This window comes from Oryx dammah, unplaced genomic scaffold (assembly GCF_014754425.2).
Source record: "Oryx dammah isolate SB20612 unplaced genomic scaffold, SCBI_Odam_1.1 HiC_scaffold_23, whole genome shotgun sequence".
In the NCBI taxonomy this organism is placed as follows: Eukaryota; Metazoa; Chordata; class Mammalia; order Artiodactyla; family Bovidae; genus Oryx; species Oryx dammah.
The window spans coordinates 79,114,058-79,134,387 of record NW_024070207.1 but is presented as its reverse complement, the minus strand read 5'-3'; the positions used below and the strand labels follow the sequence as shown (position 1 = coordinate 79,134,387).

The 20,330-nt window shown below is 47.4% G+C and overlaps 1 protein-coding gene across 1 annotated transcript; it reads right to left on the bottom strand.

Annotated features, from left to right (window-relative positions):
* Nucleotides 1-2,791: 2,791 nt before the first annotated feature.
* WAS (WASP actin nucleation promoting factor) lies at nt 2,792-15,077 on the bottom strand. Its single transcript, XM_040265898.1, has 13 exons — nt 14,821-15,077; nt 9,905-10,070; nt 9,411-9,551; nt 8,202-8,288; nt 7,997-8,099; nt 7,851-7,892; nt 7,704-7,757; nt 6,733-6,907; nt 5,704-5,746; nt 5,348-5,501; nt 4,725-5,137; nt 4,373-4,487; nt 2,792-3,119 (listed from the first exon to the last, which is right to left on the bottom strand). The coding sequence occupies exons 1-13, from the start codon at nt 14,880-14,882 to the stop codon at nt 3,064-3,066; spliced, it is 1,611 nt and encodes a 536-aa protein (XP_040121832.1). The 5' UTR covers nt 14,883-15,077; the 3' UTR covers nt 2,792-3,063.
* Nucleotides 15,078-20,330: the final 5,253 nt, after the last annotated feature.

The window sequence follows — 20,330 nt, the reverse complement described above, 5'->3', positions numbered from 1 at the left end:
ACTGTCATTTCCTCAAATTGCCCCTCTCCCTGTCGCTCCATGCTTTATGTAGTCAACCAAAGGTTATTCTGTGCCTGCCAGTCCAACTGTGAGCCAGCTGGAGAAATGACTGGTCAGGATGAGGTTCCATTAGCCCCTGCTTGCCATGGGTGGAACAGTTAACAGTGGAAGTCTCACTGTGAATTCTTCTCTCCCTTATTACTTCTAGAACAGTCAGATGCTGGTCCTCACATGACCCCAGTCTCCCCAGGCAGGCAGGACCTTCCCACTCCTAGGAGCCAGGAGGCCTGTCCAACCCACAAAAGTAGTTTAAGGCATGAGCTCTTTCTTTTTCTTTTCTTTTTCTTTTTTTTTGGCATGACCTCTTTCTGCCTGAATCTGGGGAAGATGTAGTGGTTTACAAGTGTTGGGAACCATCCCTCAGTCTTCCCCACATAGGATAGTATAGTGGGTAAAGGCTTGGATTTTAGAGCCCAAATACCTGGGTACAATCCAAGCTCAACCCTTCACTAAAGTGTGGGACCTTAGGCAGTTTCTTCATCTGTAAAACCTTGGATGAGTGACCTTGGGGTGGGTATCTCTTGCTCATCTGGAAAATGAATCTTTCTGGGACAGCACCTTTTTAGAAGACCTCAAAGTAAGAAACAACCCTATTATTACTGTGTCCTACACCCAGCTGTCCATCTGTTCACTCAGCATTAATTTAGTGCATACTCTACTGTAGACTACATCTCCCAGTTCAGGGCCAATACAAGATTTTATCCTTTCCAAACTGCACAAGTGTGACTGGCTTTTAATATAAACCTAACATTGGAGTGTACCACACATACAGAAAAACAAGGAGACCATGGGTGGTGACCCCGTGTAATGAGTTTCACAAATGAACATACATGTGGAATAAGAATCCAGGTTAAGAAACAACATTGTCAGCCAGGGCCCTAGAAGCACTTAATTGTTTAATATCTCCAAAGTCAGACTGTCTTAAAAGCACTGGTGGGTCATAACTTAACTGGAAGTACTTTTTTTTTTTGGTCTTTTTAAGTGATATATAGAATAATGGTGCATTTTATAATCAGTGATGACTCAGGATCAGCAACACCCAATAATAACAATAGTAACAACAGCAGAAACAGCATCTCATGTTTATAAATGCCTACAAGGAGCCAGGAACTTTGCACACACTATCTACTTTCATTCTTGTCACAACCCCGTGAAGTAAGCATTTGTATCTTCATTTTAAAGACTGAAGAAACTGAGGACCAGGGAGCTCAAGCAACTTCCCCATAGTCAACTCTTTTACCCCAGATCTGTGCTTGCTCTAGCCAATGCTCCTGGGGATTCAGAGGTTGTGTGATGTAAGGTCTTTTCCAGGACAAAACCTGCCCAAAGGGTTATGGAATTCTGGGTTTGGCGCGGGTAGAAGTGATATGACAGGCCCTTCCTAGATTCAGTGCTTGCCATGGGAACCCAACCAGGGTGGGGCGGGGAGTGGAGTAAAGGATGAAGAATAATGAAAAAATTAAAGGGAACCCAGGACTCCCTCCTTCTCCAGCTTCCATGGCTGCAGGGAAATTCTTAAGGGGCAAAGCCAGCTCCTACTCTTTATACCTCCACCCTCCTCTAACCCCTTAAGCTGCCCTTGGATGGTTCAGAAATTCTTGCACTGATCTTGCAGATGGAAGAAGTCTGCCCCCTTTGAATTCCCCCTCATCTTTATTTTCCTCCCTGCTCTCTTACTCCTCTGAAGGTAGGAAACCTGAGATCTTGTATCCACCAGGTTTCAGAAATGGGAAGGGGTAGGCCCCTCTATTCTAGGCTTTGATGTACAAGAGTTTCTAATTGCCCCCTTGGAAACAGCTTTGACACCAGGGACAGTTTTGAGTTGCGCCTTTTTCCCCCTCTGGAGAGCAAGTTCTAGAGGAGCAGGGTGACCCAGTGGGATCCCAGTTGGAAATAGGTTACATATTGTTGCCCCCATTGTATAGATGAGGAAACTGAGGCTCAGAGGTGAGGCATCTTGCCTGTGATCTAGAGCAGATCTATGTGAATATTAAATCTTTGCCTCTTTCATTGCCATTGGCCAAGACTTAGATTGCACTGGGAACTGGGCAGAATCAAATTTTAGCATTGAGAGGGGGATCCTGCCCAGCAGGATCCTAGTGTGGGAGTTGTGTGCATGGAGAGTGGGAAGTCTGATCATTGAGTGCTCTCTTGATCTAATACTGTGTTGATTGCACTTTTTTTTAAATAAGTATACAAATAACTCTCTCACTCATTCACCACATTCAGCCTCACACCAAGCTTTTTCCCGCCTCAGGGCCTTTGCATTGGCTATTCCCTCTGCCTGGAAGGCCCTTCCCTTTAAATATTCACATGGTTGAATCCTTTCTCTTTAGATTCAGCATAACTGTCACCTCCTCCAAGTGGCTTTCCCTGAACTCTACATCTTGCCATCACTTCCTCTCAGCACAATATAGCTCTTACCACGATCTGTAACTCTTTTTGTTTTTATTTAATTCCTTGTTTCTTGTCTATCTCCTGCCCTAGAATGTTGACCTCACAAGACCAAGAATTTTTGTTGTTTGTTTCCCATTGCTTTATCCCCAGCCCCCAAAGTAGTGCCTGGTAATAAATATCTGTGGAAAGAAGGAAGGGCAGAAGGAATCAAAGAAATACAGACTAAATGACCAAGGGAACAAATGAATAAATAAATATACATATGTATGGCTAAACAAATGAAATGGGAATAAAAGGAACTTTGGGGGAAAAGGACCCCAAATTCTCACATTTGGTAGGTAAAGAAACTGAGATTTAAAGAAACAAAAAGACAGTTATTTTATTTTTGTTTAAAAATCCTTGAACAAGTTGAACTGAGACATTTTATATAAAAAGGTCCCTGGCTATTGCTAGGGTGAGTGTGTGTGGGAGGAGGCCAGTCAGAGATAACAGCATTGGAGGGGTGGGTAGGAAAGAAAAGGGGCTTGGGGGCCTGGAAGTTAAGTGGAGGGTGGCGAGGAGGGCTGCCAGGGGAGCCCAGCACAGAACAGCGGAGGTGGTGGTGATTCAGTCGTCCCATTCATCATCATCATCATCATCCCCGGCCTGGTCCTCCCCTTCGTCTGGAGGGAGAGAGAAAGAGTGGAACTCAGGATGGGTAGGAGGGTTCAAAAGCCCAGAGGAGTTACTAGGGTCTAGGAGGTTGGGATTACTAAACCCTGGGGGCTGAGATCTCCCACTTGGAAGTTAGATCTGAGGTTTGTGTGTTAGATAAAGGGACTTCCTAAGAGGAGGGAGAGTTAGGGGCAAGATAGGGACTATAGCTGGGGTCTAGGTTCTAGTTGGAGTTGAGGTTAATATTATTATAAAAAATGTGTGGTTGGTTGGGATATTATTATCACACAAAGGGTTACTGTTAACAGGCTTGTCACTCAATGGAGTGGATTTAAATATTAGCAAAGGTGGAGGAAGTTACAATGTTGTTTTTTCATAGTGCGTTAATGTTAACACTGTTGACACAGAATGGGATTAATGATGATATCATGGTCAAAAGACGAGGTTTGTTATAATTCTGTCATATAATGGATTCCTATTGATCTGTGAACAGACTCCTGGGTTGATGTCAGTGTTATTGTCAAAGCTGAACTTTAATTATATTATTGTCACACAGTAGGTCGAGGCTAATACTCTCTCTTTCTCTGCTCTGCTCAGTCATGTCTGACTCTTTGCGACCCTTTGGACTGTAGCCCACCAGGCTCCTCTGTCCATGAGATTTCCCAGGCAAGAATACTGGAGTGGGTTGCCATTTCCTCCTCCAGGGGCTCCTCCTGATCCAGGGATCGAACCCTGTGCCCTGCGTCTCCTGCATTGGCAGACGGATTCTTTATCACTGAGCCACCTGGGAAGCCCTGAGGTTAATAGTATCTTCATATAATTCTCATATAATGACAATGTTGTTGACACATTAAGGGACTAACATTAACACTATTGTAAAAGATTGAATTAGTTATAATATTGTCACTTAATGAGTTCATCTTTTGACACATGACATTAGAGTTAATATTAGTGTCAAAGAAGGGGTTCTTTATAATATTATCATCACATAGTGGGCTAATGTTAATACTATTGAACATATGGGGTTAATGTTAATATCATTGTCAAAGAGAGTTAATCATATTACTGTTACATAATGACAGTTAACACTGTCAAAAAAGAGACTGCTACAGATTCATGTTCATTCTCACATCAACAGATGGGACTAATTGCTGGTGGCTGTTGGGGGTGTTTTTAGGTCAACACTAGCTGGGAACCAGGGCCACAGGTCCTGGCAGGATGGGCTCTGAATGGCAGGCTCATAGGGAGGGTGCACTCTCACCAGAGGAATGGATGGCTTTGCTTCTCTTCTGCATCACATGCATCAGGGCACCCACCAGCCCCTCTGAGCTCTGAGGTGGTGGCTGCAGCGCTGAGCTCTCTGGGGCCCCCGGGGTCTGCAGCAAGCAGGATCCAGCACAGAGGGCTCAGGGCCTGTGAGAGGAGCACTTCTCCCCACCCCTTCATCATTCTTTCTCCTCCCACATACTCTCCCCACCAACCTCCCAACCCTATCAGTGAACCCCCAAATCGTGGGACCCCCATCACTCTCAGCCCCAGCCCCCTACCATCCTCACTTGCACAGCACACCCCAGAGTCCCAGTTCCCCAATCCTCCATCACACTGGTCCTCACCTTGTTCAGCTGAATTCCCTGCCGGATTTGATCCAAAAGTGCCCCCCGACCCCCACCAGGGGCCGGGCCCCCCACAAGCCCCAGAGAAGGAGGGGGTGGGGGAGGGATTGGTCCATCCCCAGAGCTGGGTGGTGGCGGTGGTGGTGGCGGTGGTGGCGGAGGCACGGGTGGTCCACCCCCAGCTCCAGGGGGTGGAGGGGGCGGTGGCACAGAGCGTCCAGTGGCTGGAGGGGGTGGTGGCGGAGGGCCCCCTCGGCCCGGGGGTGGGGGTCCCCGGGGAGTTGGCGGGGGAGGAGCACCTCCCGAAGGTACAGGGGGCAGAGGGCCAGAGCGACCCTTGTTACTCCCCACAGTTGGGGGCCGGGGGGGCTGGTTTCCTCCTCGGGATGGCGGTGGGGGCGGTGGAAGTGGCTCTGAGGGGAAAGACAACACATAGCTATTATTACAGTTTCCTTCAGAGCCTCAGTTTTGCTCACTTGTAAAATGGGTACCCCAACCGACCAACTCCCAATTCAAGCAGTATAGGGGTTTCTATGAGGACTGAGAGCCTACAGGGTATCTCTTAGAAATCAGCTACCAGGGTTGGAGAAGAAGAGGTGGTCCAGAAAGGGTGGGGGGCTCACCCTGGCGCCTCATCTCCTTCCGCACAGCTTCCATCCCACCCTGGTTCTCAATGAAGTCATAGATAAATTTGGAGGTCTCAGCATCCGTGAGCTGGGCATCACTGATTCCCGCCCTTGAGAACAGGCTCCGCAGATCTGGGTCCAGGTTGTTCACCTTCCCAGGAGGAAAAAGGCCCCAGCAAGGGTCGGGGAATAAGGTGGGGAGGGGAGGGGCACAGATTATCATGGAGTCCACCCCAGAGAGGGATCTGAGAGGAGGGTGGGAAGGATGGGGTCTGGGGGTAGATCTGGAGCTGTGGGCTATGGAAGGGTAGGCAGGAGTTGAGTGGAGTCCAGGGGACTCTGGAGTTACTCACGTCAAATCCATTCTGGGGGTCCCACCCCACGTGGCTGACATGTCTGAGGGAGGTGAGGAGACCCCAGTGAAGCGCCATGGCCGTTCCTTCCCTCCCTTCCTAGTGAAGCTCTCTTGCCCTCCCCTGCCCAGAGGGACTCTCAGGAGCCAGAGTTAATGAATGAGTCTTAAGTTAATGAATGAGTGAGAGTAGTAGTTATGGAACTAAAGAGGGTTCACAGTTTGTGGTGCCCATCTGTCTGCCCATCCCTCTTTCTACCATCCATCCACCCATCTATTTGTCCACCTGGGTGTTCACATTCACCTGTCAGACCACTGATCTATATATATTTGTCTCCCCATTCATCTGTCCACACACATTTATTTACCCATTTGTCCACCAATCTGTCCTAACCCACACTTGTCCATCCACCCATCCATCTACCGATATGCCCATCTTTTCATTCATTCACTCACTTGACTACCCATTCAATCACACACTTCTATGTAGCCACTGAATTGTCCTTCATCCACATATGTGGCAACCTGTCCATCCCCATCCACCTTGTACATGAACCCATTGGCCTGTATATCATTCTGTCCACATACTCATCCACTCACCCACCCATCTACCTACCCACTTCCCATTTACCCATCCATTCATTCTCCAACTCAACCATTCATTCATTCATCCATCTATTTATCTACCCATCCATCCATTCACCCACCAGCCTAACCAGGGAGGGACTAGGTTGAGTGGAATGCCTAGGGAGCAAAATTTAAAGAGGCACTCACTCTTGGAGTCATGGATTATAGTTGGGTGATGCGGTAGAGAGTGACTGCCTCTGTAAAATTTGCAATCTTGGTGCCTTTGGTATCTCTCCCTAGTCCTAGCTTTGCACTCCCCCCCTCACCCATCCACTCATCTGCCTACTCTCTCACCTACCCATCCATTTTTCCATCCTTCCATTCATTCAGCTCTCCTCCTATCCACCTGCTCTCTGCTCCCCCACCCCCAGGATCCATGGGCCCACTGGAGAGAGGTTCTCACTTGAATCCACTGGGTGCACCAATATCAGACTTGCTGATCTTTTTCTTCCCTGAGCGTTTCTTATCACTTGGGCCAGGCCCAGGTGCTGGGAGCGAACGGTATCGTGAATTCGTGATGTCTGGGTTCTGGATGTCCACTGTCACCAGCCCCAGAGACACTGGGCTGGCTGCTGAGCCTGTGGGGAAAATGGGTGACTGGGCCATTGACCCACTTACCTACCAACCAGAGCATAAGAGTTAGAGACAGGAAGACAGTTGGGGGAATCAGTGTGTTAGATGGTCATGGAAGGAGTGGGTGAGGGGTCCAAGTAGGTTTATGGAGAAGTGCGTGGGTAGGTCCTGCATACCATCCATACATTCACTGATTCATTAATTAATTTACTCACACTTAAGTATTGACTCATTTATTCACTGGCTCATTGACTAATTTGTTAAATTATTCATTCACTCATTCAATCATTGCTTTCTCCACTGATTGAAATTTTGTCACTTATTCATTTATTCACTGTTGAATTCATTCCATCACTCATTAATTAATTTACTCAATCATCCATCCATCTATTTATCCATTCACCCACATACCCATTCACCTACATCTATACACCCACCTGTACATCTATATCCTTCCATCAATTCATGCCCCCATTTAACCATCTGTCCACCACCAATCCATCCACCCACGCATCTATCCACCTATTCATTCACCTGTTTATCACTGCACTCACCCATCTACTCATTTATCTACCCACGCCCCACCTGTGTATCTATTCATTCTCCCACTCCTTCCATGACCATCTAACGCACTGATTCTCCCAACCGCCTTCCTGTCTCTAACTCTTATGCTCTGGTTGGTAGGTAAATGGGTCAATGGCCCAGTCACCCATTTTCCCCACAGGCCCAGCAGCCAGCCTGGTGTCTCTGGGGCTGGTGACACCTGCCCACCCAGAGACACAGGGAATATTCAGCACTCACCCCCTTGGTCTCCACCTGGGTGCGGGGGCAGGGGTGGGAGCCCTCCTCTTCTCTCTGGGAAGACGGAATGGATAGAGAACTATCACAGCCCTGCCTCAGTTTTCTGCGCTAGCCCCTTATTACTCCTCCTTGCCCTAGAGGACTCACCTTCACTGGCTGGCACTGGTGGAGGCGGGAGCTGGCGCCTGTCTGTGGAGAGACAGGAAATCAGAATCAGGAGAGGGGCTCTTCCAGCTCCCCACTCTTGCCCTCACTTCTGCTCAACCTCTTTCCCTTCCCCAAGGCCTTCTTACCCCCGCTTTGCCTCTGATTCCGTTTTTGTATCTTCTCCTGCACCAGGTTCCGGAAGGCCTGGGCCTCGCCCTCGTCTGCAAAGTTCAGCCCCGCTTGGCAGTCCTGCACATGCCTGGGGGGTCAGCTGCCTTCCAGACCTCCCCACACCTTTCCCCTCTCCTCCTTGCACCCCAACTGAGGCCCAGGGTTTAGGTGATCACTTACATCTCCAGCAAAGGTGTGGAAAAAGGGGGTGGGAGCAGAGTAGACCAGCTGTGAGTACAGCTCCTGTTCCCACAGCAGCCGGCCAGCCTGGAGAAGGGGGAGCACACTGGCACCGAGGCACGCCCTGGGTGGAGGGCCTCTGTTTTCCAGATAGGGAGCATGGTATACAAATTTGGGGCCCCAAAATCTGATTTGGAGAATTCCAGCTCAGAACTGGAGAGTTGGGAAACTAGGAGTCAGATGTGGAGGATTAGGGTACAGTATGGGAGTCAGACCCTTCAGCGAGAAACTTGGATTTGGGGTCCAGATGTGGAATAAGGGGACTTGAATTTGAGGATTTGGGACTCTAGTTCTAGGAAACTGAGTCCATTCAGAGCATCTGTCCCAAATCCCCCCCTTATATGGGGGCCTTCATTAGGTCAGGTAGGGTTCCAGTATTAGGAGTTGGGATTGAGATTTGAGGTTCAGAAATACAGACTTGGGAAGGTTTTTTGGAGGGGGTTGAGCCAATTTGAGATTTGTAGAGCAGAGTTATGAATTAGGAGTTTGGTCAATATTTGATGACCCTGGGATCTTGATGTGGTTCTACTGGGTCTATGTTTATCAGTTTAATGGGATGAATTTGGGGTTTATGCTTGGAGAATTTAGGTTAAGGGTTTGTGGAATAGGTTTTTGACTTAGGAGCTACCTCAATATTTAGGTGATTAGGAGTTTTCATATAGGAGTTCTGGGATCCAATGCTGTGGGCTTAAAAGGACAGATTTGGAGTTGAAGATTCAACGGCATACTTAGGTTTGGGATTTGTGGAACATATTTTTGACTTAGAAGCTAGGCAAAATTCTGGAGTTCAGGAGTACTGATGGGAGGTTTCTGAGACCTAAAATGTGGAGTTTCGAATAGACATGAGGTTCAGGTAAAAATATAGTCTATGTGTGTGTGTGTGTGTGTATATATATATATGGAGTTTGTGGAACAGATTAGATTTAGGGGGTATACTAATATTGGGGGTTATAGATCTTGACACAAAGACTCTGGGGTCAGTCATCACAGGCTTAGAAAGACAAACCAGAGGCTGGCATCTGGATAAAGTCTTTGGTTCTAGGGCTCAGGGGGTTCACTGATCTGTCTGAGGGCTCAGGGCTATGGACACAGATCTGGGTTTATGGGTTGAAAACTGGATTGTCTGTCCAGTGGTGGGGCAGGGATCACCTGAAGGCCATAAAGGCGGATGAAGTAAGACTTCTTGGGGTTATCCTTCACAAAGCACACAGCTCCACAGTGTTCCTTGGTCCAGTGCTCGGCTCCAGGGGGCAGCGCCAGGTACAGCTGAACAACCGCAGTGGCCAGCGTCTGGGAGGGGAGAGTAGGACTCGTTGGAATCCAGTCAGGGGCATCCAGAGGGTCTGGGAACCAGACCTGGCCCCTTCTTGCCTGTGGCCATCATGGCTCCAAAGCAAGAGCCACAACCAGAGGGAAAGTGAATGAACATTGAGTTCTTCCTGGGGTTGGTGAATGGGGGTAAATGGATTCTGAGAGGAGGTGATGGAGAGGAAGAGGAGGAGAAGGAGAGGAGGATGGGAAAGATGAGAGAGGAAGGGGAGGAAAGGAGGAGAGGGAGAGGATGGGGAAGATGAAGAGGACAAAGAGGAGGAGGAGAAGAGGAGGAGAGGGAGACAAGGAGGGCCAGAAGATCTCCAGCTCACCCAGCACTTCCGTCCGAGCATCTCAAAGAGTTGTTGGTTCTCATGGTCCTGGAGGAGGGTGGACGGGATGTTCTGCTGAACCCCTTGTCCTCCGCGGCCCCCAGGCCTGCCTCCCGAAGGGCCCCCACTCATGGTGCCTCCTGCCCTTGTCCTCTCCGGCTGGGCTCTGAGTGCAGGGTAAGAAGAGGAACTTCCGCAGTGAGTGGGGGAACAGGAAGTGCAAAAAACCACAAGGGAAACAAGTCCTCTAGGGGCCCCTCGGTAGGCCTGGCCTCCTCCTTTAGACTGAGGCCCTCCTCCATTTGACTGGTTAGATCCATCTTTTGGACCAGCTTTTGTCCTCCTTTCTTACTCTCTGGGGCCCATCTCCCTCTGACTTGCTTGGACCCTCCTCCCTCTGGTTGGCTGGCAGTGAGGGATAGGCCACTGCAGCATTTCTGCAGTGCCACGGGGGGCAGTCATGGGCTGAGTGGCCTTCTTCCTCCCCAAAGCATCCAGTTACTCTGGGCCCAAGGTCCAAGGCTCTGGTGCTGAAGGGTTATTGCAGTAAAGACTTTCCTTTAATTACATAGCAAGCACCTGGGACCCCACCTCTCTCCTGAGACCCCAACTCACTCACACCTGGCTCAACTTCCCCATCCCTACCACACCATCTCATTTAGTTGCTGTTGCTTCTGAACTTTTGAAAGTGTGTAATCTTTGGAGTCTTGTCTTTTCCCCCAATCAATACTCTACTTATTTAGGCTCTTTGCGGTACACGGGCTTCTCTTGTTGCAGTGCAAGGGCTTCTCCTTGTGGTGTTTGGGATTCTCTTGTGATGCGAGTGCTTAGTTGCCCCTTGGCATGTCAGATCTGAGTTCCTCAACCAGGGATCAAACTCACATTTCCTGCATTGGAAGGCAGATTCTTAACCACTGGACCACCAGGGAAGTCCCTCAACATTCTATTTTTATCTAACAAACATTCATGTAGCACTGAACATGTGTGCCAGGCACTCTTCTGACCTCTTTGTAAATATTGACTCGTATAAACCCTCCTATTGGCCTGGGGGACACATGCTATTTTTGCCATTTGATGGAGAGAAACTGAGGCCCAGAGTGGTTAAATGATTTCCCCAGTAGCTCCAAGCTAGCATGCCAGGCAGGTTGGTTAGTGTGCACTTTTCATCAAGATGCTCCACTGCCTACTCTGTTACTAAGATTCATATTTGCCAGTAGCAGTAGTTGTTACTGCTATATAGCATTCTATTGTGTTACTATGCGTGTGTGTGCGTGTGATAAGTCGCTTCAGTTGTGTCTGACTCTTTGTGACCCTTTGGACTGTAGCCTGCCAGGCTCCTCTGTCCATGGGATTCTCCAGGCAAGAATACTGGAGTGGGTTGCCATGCCCTCCTCCAGGGGATCTTCTCAACTCCCCCAGGGATCAAACCAGCATCTCCTGTGTCTCCACTGCAGGAGACATTGCAGGCAGATTCTTTACCGCTGAGCCACCAGGGAAGCCCACATTGTGTTACTAGACAATCTGTTTATTCGTATTCTCCTGTTAACAGATATCTGAGCTGTTTCTGTCTTTCGTGGTTGGCAGCAACGCTGCCTTATTTGCTCCTATACGCATCTCCTGTTCCAAATAGGCAAGTACACTCTCGGGAGGGGAATTGGGGCATTGTAGGGCTTACATAGCTCGAACTTTGACAGACTGTTTCCCCAAGAGAATGGAAGCTCAGTCCGTACCCCTCCCTGGACCTATTTCCCACTTGGAGATGTGAAATTTTCAGGTACACATACAGCAGCTTGAGGGGAGCTGAGCATATCTGGGGTGTGTCTGGCATTCCCATATACCTGAAGGGAAACAGCACATGTCAACTTGGGACCCACAGTCCTACCTGGAAACCTGTATGGCTCCCATGCCTGCGGTGCCAAGCTTCTCTCCTAAGCCAAGGCTCAAACCCACCTGTATTAGTTGCTCAGTAATGTCCAACTCTGTGACCCCATTCATGGACTGTGTAGCCCGCCAGGCTCCTCTGTCCAGGGAATTCTCCAGGCAAGAATACTGGAGTGGGTAGCCATTCCCTTCTCCAGGGGATATTCCCGATCAGGGATCGAACCTGGGTCTCCTGCATTGCAGGTGGATTCTTTACTGTCTGAGCCGCCAGGGAAGCACCGTCAAAGCCACTTCTGGTGTGGCAATTTCTCTGCTCACCAACCGGCATATGGTGCTTCCAAGTCACCAGGCAGTTTCATACCTCCTGGTCTGGAGTCCCTTCCAGCCTGTTCACTAGGGCAAGCACCTGTTTTTTCCTTAGAAAGTCACTGCATTCATTCATGTTGACATTGTTGAGCTCTCACTGTGTGCCAGGCACAAACTAGACACTCAATAAATGTTTCTTGAAGGAATGAGTGAGGGATTCATACTAATTTGATTTAGTGTTTTCTGACATTTTTCTGAGTGCCTCATACTTATGTACTTATTTCACATGCACAGACAACCCCAGGAGGTGAGAGCTTCAGCTGTTTCCATTTTACTGATAGAGAAGCGGTGGCCCAGAGTAGCTTAGCTAAGTTGCCCGAGATCACACAGCTTGTGAGAGTTGAAGCTGAGGCCAGTTTTGTGAGAAATGGTTCCTAAACTCTAAAATGCCACATGGGGCCTGGGATGAAATTCTGTTACTTCGGTCTTTTGTTTTCCTTCTTTCTCTGCTCTTAGATCTGTCCCCTTTAAGTCTATTTCAGGGGTTTTTAAACCTCTGCTACGTTTGCTGGTGATTTTGTAAATTAATATGTAAAAGTTGTATATTTCATGTTCTTACTTCTAAGGAGCAGACAAGTTTAAAATTTGTATTTTTCTCCAAATAAAAAACCTAAGTAGATTTATTTTTATTATTTTTGTCCCTAATACAATGAGTTTCCTCAGCCTGGAATACAGTGATTCATTAATCATTTTATGATCATTTTAAATCTTATTCAGATTACTGAATTGCTCTGTTGGCCTGCATTGATAATTTGGAGCTGGTTTATTTTACTGTTATGTGTTCCCTTCGATGCTTGCTTCTCTGCTCTGGATGACAGTATTTGGTGAGGTGATGACCTCAAAGGTAATTTGCTCACCTGGGACTTAAAATACATTAAAAAAAAACAAACCCTAATCAAGCTTTTCCAGTTGTTCCCAGCAGGAAAGTGGATTGAATACTTACCACACAAGTCAGTCTACTGCAGCAGGGAGCAGACGTTCTAACTTACTTCTTAGTAATCCAGTGAATACCCAGGAACCCCCAAGAAGCATGATAAGCCCAATGACTTGCACTCACCTGATGCTCTCCCATCAACCCCAAACTCTGCCAAACTCCCAGGGATCACCATATGGAAAGATATTTCCTGTTTATATCTTGTGCATATTTTACTCTATTTTGAGGGGATATTGATTTTTTTTTAAGATTTTTTTTAATGTGGACCATTTTAAGTCTTTCTGAATTTGTTACAATATTACCTCTGTTTTTTATGTTTTGGTTTAATGGCCAAGAGGCAAGTGGGATCTTAGCTCCCTAACCAAGGACTGAACTTGCACCCCCTTCACTGGAAAGTGAACTCTTAACCACTGAACCACCAGGGAAGTCTCAAGGCAGGGGGAGTGGGGGGATCCGATATTGCTTAAAGATCCCCATTGCCATGCCTAAGTCCTGAGTAGGTAATAAGACACTGTCAGTGAAAAGACATGAGGGTTTTCTTCCACACCCTGGTCCTTCTCCCCTTTCCTTCCTGCCCCTGTGGTCCTCCCTACCCTTGACTGAGGGGTGTTTCCTGGGACTAGCTTAAGGAAACAGCAGTTCCCAACCCTTGGATACAATGCACCCTTTCCATAAGAAACATTTTGGGAAGCCTCTTTTTACCACCCTAGAATGACATTCATGGATGTTACAAGTCTTGGTGGTGTGGGGCTGTCCCCCAGCATCTCAGGACCCTGCCTGTTCAATGCCAAAACATCACCATCATTGTGATAACCAAAGTCTGCCTACCAGGAATTCCCAAAACACATTCCTAGGGCAGGCAGGAACCAGACTCTTGTCTGTCTTGTTCATTGCCACATCCCCACCACCTAGCACAAGACCCTACATGCAGAAGCTCAATCATTATCTGTTGAATAATCACTGTATGGTCTAGTTACCTATAGTGTGACCTATTGCTCGCTTCTTACTGCCCCCCCCTCCTCTCTTCACCTCCCTGCCTGGGGGGAGGGAAGAAAAACAGCTTCGAATGTGCAAGAGCCAGACCCTCCCACAGAGATATCTACACTGTTCACTGATGCTACAGCCAAAGGGATGTTTTAGGAGAGGGGCTGATTTCTAGTTCTGGTTGGGGTTGATTGAGGACAGGGCCTGCACAGAAAAGCAGAGATGCCTGTAGGGATAAGAACTGCTCAGTGGATAGAGCCAGATTCTCGAGCCTTACAACCGGGCTCTGGCACTTATCAGCTGTTTAAAGTCTGGTAACCTCTCAGTGCCTTAGTTCTCTCATCCATAAAGTGGGTAACAATAGCAGTTAAGACTGTTGTGAAGATTTAAATGAGATAATTCATGTCAAGTGACGAGGACAGAGCTTAACATAATTATAGGTTGTTTGTTTTCATGAAATGGCTGAATAACTTGGATAAAGGCACTATCCTTCCCTCAGCCTAGCATTCTCCCCTTTCCTGCTCCAATCCTCTTCTCACCCTCCTCCATTAGACATTCAAGTCCCACCACCATTGGTGGATATTTAGAGACCCAGAACATGGCCACCTTCTCTCTGCCCTTTCCCTACTTTTCCGTGCTGCAAAGTCCATCTTGGAGATCCATTGTGTGGGCCCAGTCACACTCTTCTAGGGCCCTAACCCATCAACCTCGGAGGTCCCACCCACCACGTTTCCTGCCCTACTCCTCTCACCTGCATGGGAAAACACGGTGCCATCCATCTCTCTCCTTCCCTTCTAGGTTTGCGCTACTCATCTCGGACCAGCCAGGCAGCCAAAGGTCCCTTCTTAGTCCCTACACTGATCACAGCCTCAGAATCACCACCAGCTCTCCCTAAATGGGTCCTTCCTAACCCCTACCCCGATCTGTGACCCCAACTGTCTATTTCCCACTCAGTGACACCAGAAGGGTCTACAACCGAATCTGTGTGAGACTCTTAAGAGAGTCCACCTTCGGATCAGTGGGTCCCAAGGGCCGCCCACACCTTGACAGTGTGAGCCCAGGAGGGGTTAGCGCTGCAGTCTGGAATGGACTACTGCGGGAAAGGGGAGGAACGCAAAATGGAGCAGTCCGTCCAGGATCGTACCACTGTGGAGAGGGTGGCCGTCTTGCAACATACCATTTTGCTTGTGGGGGAGGGATACGATGGCTGCCTCGTTCCCTAATGGAGAGTGGAGTGTCGCAATCCTGCTAGTCCCAAGATCTCCTGATTCTCACCCACTTTGGGCGAGCCTCTCTCTGGGGTCCCACCCTCAGCCTCTCTCATATCAGCCATCTTAACTACTTTCACCCCCCCCCCCCGCTCCATTCCTTAATTTCGTAGCCGCTCGCAATGCACCGGAGCTGGTAATTGGCCTACGGGTGGGGAGAGCAGGACCGCCACGGGCTCTGATTGGTCGATGACCGAATTCTCGTCCTTGCTATTCTTTGAAGCTGCACGGGTTCAGAGAAAAACATGGCCCCGCCTCCGCTCCCGCGCTCGGGGCTCCTATTGGTCATGGTTCGGGGACATGCGCAGTGGATGCCAGACCAGAGTGCCGAGCCGTTTAAGCTGGCTTTGAGGATTTCGGGTGGTGGGTTCGAATACCTCCCCAGAGGTTCAGATTGCTCAAGTGTAGAAGGGTAGAAGGTGGTGTTTACTGCTGGAGGGTTAGTAAGATCACACATCAGGACGCCTGCTGCACTGGGTGATTTCGATGGGCTTACCTAAGTAGCTCAGTTGGTAAAGAATCTGCCTGTGATACAGGAGACCGCAGTTCGATTCCTGAGTTGGAAAGATCCGCTGGAGAAGGGATAGGCTACCCACTCCAGTATTCCTCGGCTTCCCTGGTGGCTCAACTGGTGAAGAATCCGCCCGCAATGTGGGAGAGCTGGGTTCGATACCTGGGTTGGGAAGATCCCCTGGAGAAGGGAAGGGCTACCCACTCCAGTATTCTGGCCTGGGGAATGCCATGAACTGCACAGTCAATGGAGTCACACGGACATGGCTGAGTGACTTTCACTTTCAGGGTTTTCAGTGCGTGTACCAAGTGGTTCTGCATCCCTTTATTCTCTGCTGCTGTTGCTGCTAAGTCGCTTCAGTCATGTCCGACTCTGTGCGACCCCATAGACGGCAGCCCACCAGGCTCCCCCATTCCTGGGATTCTCCAGGCAAGAGCGCTGGAGTGGGTTGCCATTTCCTTTTCCAGTGCATGAAAGTGAAAAGTGAAAGTGAAGTCGCTCAGTCGTGTCCGACTCTTTGCGACCCCATGGACTGCAGCCTACCAGGCTCCTCCATCGATGGGATTTGCCAGGCAAGAGTACTGGAGTGGGTTGCCATTGCCTTCTCCCTTTATTCTCTAGTTTACTCAAAATAGAAAGCATTCTATGGGTTTAGGAAAACTCTCAGAAGTTACTTTAATAAAATTAAGTTCTGCCACAGTGGGACAGGTACAGTGGGGGTGTCTGGCTCTCCCAAGACTATAAATTGCAGAGCAATATCTTGTAGTTTTTGAATGTGATGTACTAAAATCATTAACTTTACTCCTGACAAAACCGGTACAAAGTTTGAAACTGTTCAAGCCTCTATGGCCTTGTCTTTTGAAGTAAAATGCTGACTTGAGTCAATGATTGAGAAATGTGAAGATTTAGAAACAAAGGATAGCTGTTGGGCTAAGGAACTGGTAACAATGTAGACTATAATTCTGCCACATAACAGAATCACCCGAACTCCCAGTTCCCTGAAGGATATAGATAAAGGCCTGATATACATTCCTAAGCTGTTTTTACAGGAAGCAAACACCCCCTCCCCCCACCAGATGAAAACTGCTGACCGCAAGAACACAGACCCTAGACTGGCTGAAACCAGAAGGTTGATAATGCTTGAAATGTCACCTTGGTGTCAAGAACTGTCCACGAGCTGATCATGCCTGCTCCTTGAACACTATAGAACTCCTTACTACCCTCTCCAGGCTGGGTCACAGGGTCTTCAGGGCATTAGCCCACTGTGGCCCCCTTTGCCTGGCAAAGCAATAAAAAACTATTCTTTCCTACTTCACCGAAAACTCTGTCTCCCTCTTCCTATTTGGCACTGGTGAACAGAGGCTGAGTTTCAGCAACAAGTTTACAGCAGTTACAAGCCCTAACAGCGAGGCTTTTGACAAGAGGTGTTTAAGAGAATACACTTTACCCAGTATTCAACGTGCAAAGTGATGGTTTTGGAGCATTAGGCCTTCTCAGACGGGACAGGATTGCTATGATTAACGTGTTATTTAATATACATCATAGGCAGTATAGCCAGTTACCTACTTTAAAATCTGCAATTTTTACACTATATATGTAAATTAAGGGCTTCCCAGGTGGCACAGTGGGAAAGAATCCACCTGCCGATGCAGGGGACGCAGGACACGTGGGTTCAATCCCTGAGTGGGCAAGATTCCCTTGGAGGAAGAAATGGCAACCCACTCCAAGATCTTGCCTGGAAAATACCATGGACAGCAGAGACTAGTGAGCTACGGTCCATGGGGTCTCAAAGAATCAGACATGACTGAGCATGCATGCACACATATAAATTAAAATATAAATATAGATTGGTGGTTTATAAACATATAAACATATAATATATATTTATAATATCTATAAATGAATACATGGTTCATAAGGGTATAGATATGGATGATATAGATGGAGTAGTGAGGCCCCAGTTCACTGCTCTTGGTCAGTCACATGCTGAAAGAGAAGGGACTGTTTTTATGTTCTTTATTAATACATTTATTTTTTTGCTGCACTGAGTGGCTTGCAGGATTCCCTGGCCAGGGATTGAACATGGGCCCTCGGCAGTGAAAGTGCAGAGTCCTAACCACTGGACCACAGAGGAATTCCCAGGAGAAGACTGTTGCTAATTTTACATAGTGCTGAGCTCTGAGTCCTCTGCTTTCACCAAATAGGACAAATTTCCCTTAATTTGCTTGGAAGCTCTAAGTCTATGTCCAGCACTGCCTCCACTGCTGAAAACACAAGCTGGCCTTTGTATCCATTCTGATCCTAGAAAGACTGTTATTTTAAGTGTGTGTATGGGTGTTTGGGGTGCTGGGTAGAACAAATGAAAGGGTTGGTTGAAGTGTGGGCACTTGGTCATCCCTGAATGCTTCTTTCTGATGGCAACTGGATTTGTAATATATGTACTTCAATTTAGTATCTCCACTCAGGGTCCATAGTTAGTGATGGGTGCATTGTCTTTGTTTGGGACCTTGCAGTAATGGTATAACCCAACATGTAATAAACTATATAGTCTCTATTACAGAAATGTACCCCAAAATGATATAATTAAAGAAGACAGAGATCTTCAGCTTGTGAATAAAAGGATGAGCCTATTTGAATAAAATAAAATGCTTTTTTATTTAAAAAAAAAACTCCAAAAATATAGCATGCACTATGTCTATAGCCCTTTAATTTTTCCAATTCCATCATTATCAACTCACTTATACCTTGACTACAGGCAACTTGAAGAGAAAAGCTTTTGTTTTTTATTTAATTGCCTAAGTTTGGCAACTATGGGAGAACCCAATGTGTGTGTTTACAATTTTATGATCAATAGAGGGTTCAGAAAATTGGGCGATAAAGATGCACATATGCACAGTGTTAGCATAGCTTGTGTGTTAGAAGTTGGACAGGAAGCTTTAAAAAGTTATTCATTACCAACAATGGTCTTTTGAAATCAAAGCAAAATCTTTTTTTGTTGTTGTTTTTTGGCTGCCATGCATGGCATGTGGGATCTTAATTCTGCCACCAGGGACTGAACCCACACACCCTATAGTGGAAGCATGGCATCTTAACCACTGGACTGCCAGGGAAGTCCCCACTAAATCTTTTAAAGAAATAAAGCTTTTTTATTTTCTTTGATTTATGACTGAAAGGTACTTTGTCGATGTTTAAAAATATTTAGGCAGCTGGGTGTGGGGGCAAGTGGAATGTGGTGGCAAGTTGCAGGCCCAGGACACTCTGGGGGGCAGGGATTAAAAAGAGAGAAAAACACTAATCTTTTCAAAGTTTTTTCCTAATAACTAGTAATAGTCTTATCAAAGATAGATGAACTGCTTGTGTAAATTTTTAATTATAAAATAATTATAGCAGTGTCAGATATTTGGCAATGAGGGAGACCAGTTACTTAACAGAATCTCTCCTCCCTCCATAAAGTTCTATCTGTGATACCCCGAAGGTCCTGTGTGCTTTGGAACTCAGTTCAGTTCAGTTCAGTTGCTCAGTCATGTCTGACTCTTCGCTACTCCATGGACTACAGCACACCAGTCCTCCCTGTCCATCACCAACTCCCAGAATCTACTCAAACTCATTTCCATTGAGTCAGTGATGCCATCTAACCATCTCATCCTCTGTCATCCCCTTCCCCTCCTGCCTTCAATTTTTCCCAGCATCAGGGTCTTTTCAAGTGAGTCAGCTCTTTGCATCAGGTGGCCAAAGTATTGGAGTTTCAGCTTCAGCATCAGTCCTTCCAATGAACACTCAGGACTGATCTCCTTTAGGATGGACTGGTTGGATCTCCTTGCAGTCCAAGGGACTCTCAAGAGTCTTCTCCAACACCACAGTTCAAAAGCATCAATTCTTCGGTGCTCAGCTTTCTTTATAGTCCAAATCTCACATCCATACATGACTACTGGAAAAACCATAGCCTTGATGAAACGGACCTTTGTTGGCAAAGTAATGTCTCTGCTTTTTAATATGCTACCCAGTCATGTTTTATTCCTAAGCACGTGCACATGCTAAGTCACTTCAGTCATGTCCAACTTTTTGCAATCCCATGGCCTGTAGCCCACCAGGCTCCCCTTATCTATGGGATTCTCCAGGCAAGAATACCGGAGTGGGTTGCCATGCCCTCTTCCAGGGGATCTTCCCCATCCAGGAATCAAACCTAGGTCTTCCACAATGCAGGCAGACTCTCTACCATCTGAGCCACCAGGGAAGTCCCCAAGGAAGCCCACAAGGAAGGTCCCCAAGGGAAGCCTCCCTGAAAGTCCTAGCAGTTTAGATTTCACAAAGAGTAAAAAGAGATGCCAGGCTACAGTGCAGTTAGTGGCCAGACAACTTCTGAGCCTCATCACAAAGATTTATTCTCCCAAAAGGAATAAACCATGTTGGGAAACAAAACAAGTAAATGGAGAGTTAGAGGCAGCTATGGGTGAAATTGGAAGCTCATGCTTTGGGGTGGTC